The sequence below is a fragment of the Hypanus sabinus genome, chromosome 11, assembly GCF_030144855.1.
Source record: "Hypanus sabinus isolate sHypSab1 chromosome 11, sHypSab1.hap1, whole genome shotgun sequence".
Classification (NCBI taxonomy): domain Eukaryota; kingdom Metazoa; phylum Chordata; class Chondrichthyes; order Myliobatiformes; family Dasyatidae; genus Hypanus; species Hypanus sabinus.
The window spans coordinates 106,446,667-106,454,077 of record NC_082716.1 but is presented as its reverse complement, the minus strand read 5'-3'; the positions used below and the strand labels follow the sequence as shown (position 1 = coordinate 106,454,077).

At 48.5% G+C, this 7,411-nt stretch overlaps 1 protein-coding gene across 1 annotated transcript in view; it reads right to left on the bottom strand.

The window, feature by feature from the left end:
• Positions 1 to 913: 913 nt before the first annotated feature.
• Positions 914 to 7,411, bottom strand: part of LOC132401513 (uncharacterized) — a 56,871-nt gene continuing 50,373 nt past the window's right edge. Inside the window, exons 4-5 of the mRNA XM_059983539.1 lie at positions 5,000 to 5,126; positions 914 to 1,186 (exon numbers count right to left, since the gene is read on the bottom strand). Of these exons, the coding sequence (XP_059839522.1) occupies positions 950 to 1,186; positions 5,000 to 5,126 (364 nt within the window). The 3' untranslated portion in view covers positions 914 to 949. The remainder of the gene's footprint in view (positions 1,187 to 4,999; positions 5,127 to 7,411) is intronic.

Genomic DNA, 7,411 nt, shown 5'->3' with positions numbered 1-7,411 from the left:
TACCCCGCCAGTGTAGAGAGAACGGGAGTGGATTAGCCCTTTGGCAGGGACTGATCTAGTCACCTCGTCAATACTTTAGCCGGTTTGGCTGATGACCAAAAATAACAGGAAGCCTAACACCAGGGAGGAACCTGTTACTACGGCCTGTCTTCCCTATATTTCCACAGCTTCTGGAAGGATCACCAGGATCCTGAAGAAATACCGGATTAATACCATCCACAGACCCGTAAGGAAGCTCAAGTCACAGCCCGTGCAGGTTGAAGATGACTTGGGACTCAGGCCAGCTAGCGTTTATGGGATTCCGTGTGAATGTGGAGCAGTGTATATCGGGCAGACGTGATGCAGCATGGAAACCCACATCAAGGAGCACAGGAGGTGTACCCGTTAGGGTTCCCCAGAGAAGTCAGCGGTAGCAGAACATTGCATTGGCAATGGCCGTAGGATTGACTTCAACGGCAGAAAGCTACAGGGCCCTGCCAGTTGTTTTTGGGACCACCAAGTGAAGGAAGCCACTGAAATAAAACTGGAGGAAGAGAATTTTAACAAAGACAAAGGTCTCGCTCTTAGTAAGAACTGGAATTCATGGTGGGAAAGCAGAAACCTGATTGGATAAGGACTAACCAATCAGGAGGGTTGGAATACAGGGGTATTAATACCACCAGACTAGACATGACCAGGCATCATCTCTGATAAAGATGGTGGAGTTGTCATTGGTTATAATCGATACCTGTACCTGGCTGGAAGCCGGAGAAGAGTTTATTCACCATATACGCCGGGGAAGCTCTAGATACTAGATCCATTTTTAGCTCAGTTGAACTATTGCAAAGCATCAGCACCATAATGAAATTAAACGAATTATATTCAATAAAAGTTAATTTATTATTTCTCCGAATTCTGACGTGATACAGATAATCTGAAATTATATTTGTTTTCAGCTTCAAGCAGTCTATCACAAACAAAACAAAGTTTCTGGAGAAGCAACAGATTCGAAAAAAATTGCTGTGCAGTGATTGTGGTTTGTTGTTGAGAATGAAGCCGATAAGGAAAAGCACGAAGTTACCTCGGGACCATATGGCATCCGGGAGATGAGCTCTGGTGCCATCCAGTAAGGTGTGCCCACCAGTGACTTGCGCCTTGGCACATCCTTTGACACCTGGGCACAGAACCCGAAGTCCGATAGCTTCACCTGAAAGACGAATAGAGAGAGTGTAAACAACCTGTAACCCTTCACAGTACCTATCTTTAAATCGAGTTGAAATGTAGTGATGTAGTAATTCGGGTGCAGGAGGGGAATTAGTGTTGAGCTAATGAAAGTTCTTTCAAAAAGCTTTTTCTTCCTCAGTCAGCATAAGAAAGACTTTATTGAACATAGCACAGCACTGGTGAAAAAATATAGACAAGGGCCTTATAACCAATTTGTCAAGAGGTGTAGACTATACGGTACATTTATACTTCCTACTGAAGGCTGGAGTTCCACAACTAAACCAGGAGCAGAGAACAGTACAGGCCCTTCGGTCCACAATGTTGTGCTGACCATTTAACACAGTACTAGATCAGTCCAACCCTTGCCTCTTCCGAAGATTCTCTTTAATGCCCCAAAGCCACTTGCCTCTACCATCACCCCTGCAGCATGTTCCGAGCACCCACCACTCTCGGTTACATAACTTACCTCTGGGACACCCCCTATACGTTCCTCACAATACCTTAAAATTATGCCCTTTGTCTCACCATTTCCACCCTGGGAGAAAGCCTTGGCTGTCCACTTGATCAATGCCTCTTATCATCTTGTACACTTCATTCTTTAAATTTAGTTTTTGAGATTTCTTTTAATTCCTTTGACCTTTCGTTCTCCTGCTGGCCGCTGTTCTTAGGTCCATATGGTTCAATGCCTTTATCACGCTAGGCAGAGGGAACTCGGATCCCAGTACTGCACAGCTCATTTGCCCGCTGTTTCCTTTTTATTTGTAATTAATTCAAAACAAATGCATGTTCAAACATGTCCGAAGACTGTTGGTGATCACAGAAACCAGATGACCACTGGAAGAATGTGTTTTTGATTATGAAACAAGTTAAATGCCAATGAAAATAAAGAAACTCTGAAGCAACTCAGCAGGTCAGGCAGCATCTTTGGAAAAGAATAAACAATCGACGCTTTGGGGTGAGAACTCTTCCTTTCCAGCCCTGAATAAGGGTTTTGGCCCAAAATGTAGACTGTTCATTCATTTCTACAGGTGTTGTCTAGCCTGCTGAGTTCCTCCAAACATTTTGTGTGTGTTTCTTTGAATTTCCAGCACCTGTAGAATCCCTCGCGTTTTTGAAAGAAACTGACTCCATTTAATTCCAACCTTCCTGCAGAAGAGAAATCTCCCACGCAGTACCTCACTTGGCCACAAAGGGGCACACACATCCAACTAAAGCAAGCTGTGGCCAGAATTAAGTGCTCTATAATTTTATAGTTCAGTTATTAGAGTGCCCCAAAACAGAAACAACCTTTTAATAACTAAAATCAAAGGTAATGACTGCTACATCAGGGGGAATAATTCTTGTCCACGTGGCAAATGCAACACCCTCAGACCTACAGAAATCTTCAAAGGCAGCGTGGCAGAGTCACTGAACAATTAGCTGAACCCTGCTGTGTATTTTCCGTTCTGCTGTGCGCACGGCAACTAGAACAGTAAACGTGCTTACTGACAAATCGCAGCCCAGGATACATGAGGAGGGCTGTACGCTTTGATGTACAGGCAGTAAATTAATCTAAATCCGAGCAGGCGGGCGGAGAAGGACAGTGCTGGTGTGAGTGAGAGGAGGGGAGCTGAAACATGCAGAGTGCACAAACACGTGAGAGCCAGCGTAGAAACGAGAAGAGCAGGGTGTACGAGAGAAGAGGATACATTGAAGGAGGGGGTGACGCACAATGGTGAGGAGCAGAGGGGAGGAGAGGGCATACTGCCTCCCAAAAGCATCCACCCCTCCATCCACTCCGTCCACTTGGCGATGGAAACCAAGACATCGGGTGTATACAGTTAAAATGGAGGATGAAAGGCTCCTGATTAGGAAAGGAGTCAAAAGTCCCAGGGAGAAGCCAGGAAAATCAAGCAGCAAACTCAATGGGCTGAATGGCCTAATTCTTCTCCTATGTCTAATGGTCTTTCCAAAGTATCCAAAATAATTAAAGATTCTACCCAGTCTGACATCTTCTTACCACCTCCCTAAACACTTCAGAACACACACCCCCCGACCCAGGGACAGCGTTTATCCTGCTGCTGTAGGACCATTGACTACTCTCGTATGTTCAAAACAAACTCGCCGACCGGAGGCCTGTGACAGGCAGTGTGCCACAGGGTCTGGTGCAGAGTAAACTGAACCAGCAAGTCTGCAGATGACACCACGATCGGTGGCATAGAGGACACCAGTGGACTCCATGTCCTGTTTCTCTAAAACCTGTCCTGCCATGCAGCATCCATCCTGCCCAGACAGGCCCGACAAGATGGAAAACTTCCCAGCGGACATTGTGGGCAACGCTTTAACTGGCTTGAATTATGAACTGAAGTAACAAGCACAGGTGATTTTTAACAAAACGGTGTATGATATTCAGGATCCACAAACAGCTCATGGTAGTGGAGTGGTTAACACAACAATTTACAGCACCAGTGACCCGAGTTCAATTCCCGCTGCTGCCTGTACAGAGTTTATATGATCTCTCTGTGACCGCGTGGGTTTCCTCCGGGTGCTCCGGTTTCCTCCCACAGTTCAGAGACGTAGTGATTAGTAGGGTCATTGTGATTAGGCTGGGGTTAAATCAGGAATTGCTGGGCGGCATCACTGGAAAAGCCTATTCTGTGTTGTATCTAATAAATAAATAAATAGAAATCCATAAGATAAACCCAAAAGAATTCAGAAAGCAAAATCTTTGTTGTGCAGTTGTGGCAGGACCAGCTGGAAAAATGGCAGATAGAAGTCAATGAAGACAAGGTGAGCTGTCGCACTTTGGGAGGACAAACCAGGGTAGGATTTACACAGTGAACAGTGGGGCACTGAGGAGTGTGGTAGAAGAGGGAGCTGGGAATATAGATCCGTAATTCCAAGAAAGAGGCATCACAGGTGAAGAGTTGTAAAGAAAGCTTCTGGCACACTGGCCTTCAGATATCAAAGTTTGGTTCAGGAGGTGGGATGTTATGTTGAAGCTGTATCAGATGTGGTGAGACATCATTTGAGACATAATTGTGTGCAGTTCTGCTCACCGATCTACAGGAAAGATGTAAATAAGCTTGAAAGGGAACAGAGGAAATTTACAAGGACATTGGCCAGGAGTTGAGTTATCAGGAAATGTTGAACAGGTTAGGATTTATTCCCTGGAGCGTGGGAGAACGAGGGGAGATTTGATACAAAATTTAGGGTGGCGAGGTGGAGATACACCTTTACCAAAGGAGTTTTAAGGCACTCCTTCCCTCTGCTAGCCTGCAGGTCACCCTTGGGCAAGGTATAGCACCCGCCTAGACCCTCACCCCTGATCAGGGTCACGTGGAGCCATGGGAGCAGGTTCCACGAGCAGCCGGTGCACATCACACATCCTGGTTATGTGACCACTGACGCCAGGCAGACAATCTCCAAAGAGTATTGCCCACGGCTGGGGTAACTCGTCTTGTAAAAACACTGCCCAGAAGAAGGCAATGGCAAACCCCATTTGCCAAGAACAATCACAGCTAAAGACTACTATCACCCATGACATGCGAAACAGCACATAATATGATGATGAATCATTAAATCACGTTATCTTGTGTAGGATAAAGATGATTTACAGAGACTGTTACTAACATTAACAAAAGTAGGAGGGGCATCATAATTTCAAAAACAACCCACACAAAATGCTGGAGGATCTCAGCAGGTCCAGCATTTTGTGTGTATGTTGCTTTGTATTTCCAGCATCTGCAGATTTCCTCCTATTTATAATTTCAAAAAGGCCACAATAGCACGCAGTTGTCTTGCAACATGCACCTACCCTTCCGTCGTGGGTTAAGAGAATGGAATCGCTCTTGATGTCTCGGTGAATCACCCCTTGTGCGTGGAGGACGGCCAAACCCTTCAGCACAGACAAGCAGACGGTCGCTATCTGTTCTTCATTCATCCTGTGACACAGAAATTAAGGCACTATCGTCAGGTAGCTGCCATCTTTAACCTCTTTATCATTTAAAACAGCGGGAGAGATTCCTCTGGCCAATTCCTTTCCTTCAAAGTAGATTTCATTTTAAACTCCACATTCAGCCCTGAGGTTCATTTTCCGGCAGGCATACTTAGTAAATCTACAGAATAGTGACTATAACAGGATCAATGAAAGAGCAACCAGAGTGCAGAAGACAACAAACTGAGCAGATGCAAATATAAATAAATAGCAATAATAACGAAAACATGAAGTAATGAGACAAAGAATCCTCCAAGCGAGATGTATACCGTTAGTCTCGATAGACCATGGATTTGCGCCTTGGGAAGTTTCCAGGGCGCAAGCCTGGGCAGGGTTTTTATTTTAATGGAAGACCAGCAGTTGCCCAAGCTGCAAGTCTCCCCTCTCCACACCACCGATGTTGTCCAAGGGAAGGGCATTAGGACCCAAGCAGCTTGGCACCGGTGACATCGCAGAGCAATGTGTGGTTAAGTGCCTTACTCAACGACACACACGCAGCCTCAGCCAAGGTTCGAACTCACGACTTTCAGATCACTAGACAAACGCCTTAACTATTTGGTCACGCGCCAACACCCAAGTGAGATCATTGATTGTGGGAACATCACGATAATGGGCAAGTAAGTGTTCTAATCCCCTTTTATTCGAGAACCTGAATGTTGAGGGGTAGTAACTGTTCTTGAACCTGGTGGTACGAGTCCTGAGATTCTTATACCTCCTACCTGATGGACACAGTGAGAAGAGACCACGGCCTGGGCGGTGGGGATCTCTGACGGCACCATGGCCTGGGCGGTGGGGATCTCTGACGGCACCATGGCCTGGGTGGTGGGGATCTCTGACGGCCTGGGCGGTGGGGATCTCTGACGGCACCATGGCCTGGGCGGTGGGGATCTCTGACGGCCTGGGCGGTGGGGATCTCTGACGGCACCATGGCCTGGGCGGTGGGGATCTCTGACGGCACCATGGCCTGGGTGGTGGGGATCTCTGACGGCCTGGGCGGTGGGGATCTCTGACGGCACCATGGCCTGGGCGGTGGGGATCTCTGACGGCCTGGGCGGTGGGGATCTCTGACGGCCTGGGCTGTGGGGATCTCTGACGGCACCATGGCCTGGGCGGTGAGGATCTCTGACGGCCTGGGTGGTGGGTATCTCTGACGGCCTGGGTGGTGGGGATCTCTGACGGGACCACAGCCTGGGCGATGGGTATCTCTGACGGCCTGGGTGGTGGGGATCTCTGACGGGACCACGGCCTGGGCGGTGGGGATCTCTGACGGCACCATGGCCTGGGCGGTGGGGATCTCTGACGGCCTGGGCGGTGGGGATCTCTGACGGCCTGGGCGGGGGGGATCTCTGACGGCCTGGGCGGTGGGGATCTCTGACGGCCTGGGCGGGGGGGATCTCTGACGGCCTGGGCGGTGGGGATCTCTGACGGCCTGGGCGGGGGGGATCTCTGACGGCCTGGGCGGGGGGGATCTCTGACGGCTTGGGCGGTGGGGATCTCTGACGGCCTGGGCGGTGGGGATCTCTGACGGCCTGGGCGGGGGGGATCTCTGACGGCCTGGGCGGGGGGGATCTCTGACGGCCTGGGCGGTGGGGATCTCTGACGGCCTGGGCGGTGGGGATCTCTGACGGCCTGGGTGGGGGGGATCTCTGACGGCCTGGGCGGTGGGGATCTCCGATGATGGATGCTGCATTCCTACAACAGTGTTTCATGTAAACCTGCTCAATGGTTGTGAGGGCTTCACCCGTGATGGACTGGGCTCACTCCATGGCCTTTTGTAAGATTATTAACAAAACAATTCTACAAAAAATAATTGTATTACAATAAGTTTAAAAAGTTAGCTACAAAAATGTGGGGGTTTTTTTAAGAAAATGGAAATGGAAAGTGGCCGTGGTCTTTTCTCACGACTCATCAGGTAGAGGGTACAGGAACCTCCGGTCCCACAGTTATTACCCCTCAACCATCAGGCTCCTGAACCAGTGTGGATAACTTCACTGACCACAATGAGCCTCAGGTCCCACACCACCAGGTTCAGGAACAGTTATTACCCCACAACCATCAGGCTCCTGAACAAAAGGGGTAACTGCACTCACTCACCCCATCATTGAGATGTTCCCACAACCAATGATCTCACTTTAAGGACTCTTTATCTCATTATCTCATGTTCTCGTTATTTATTGCGATTTATTTAAATCTGTCCTGGACCCAGCTTGGAAGTGCAATTACAACAAAGCA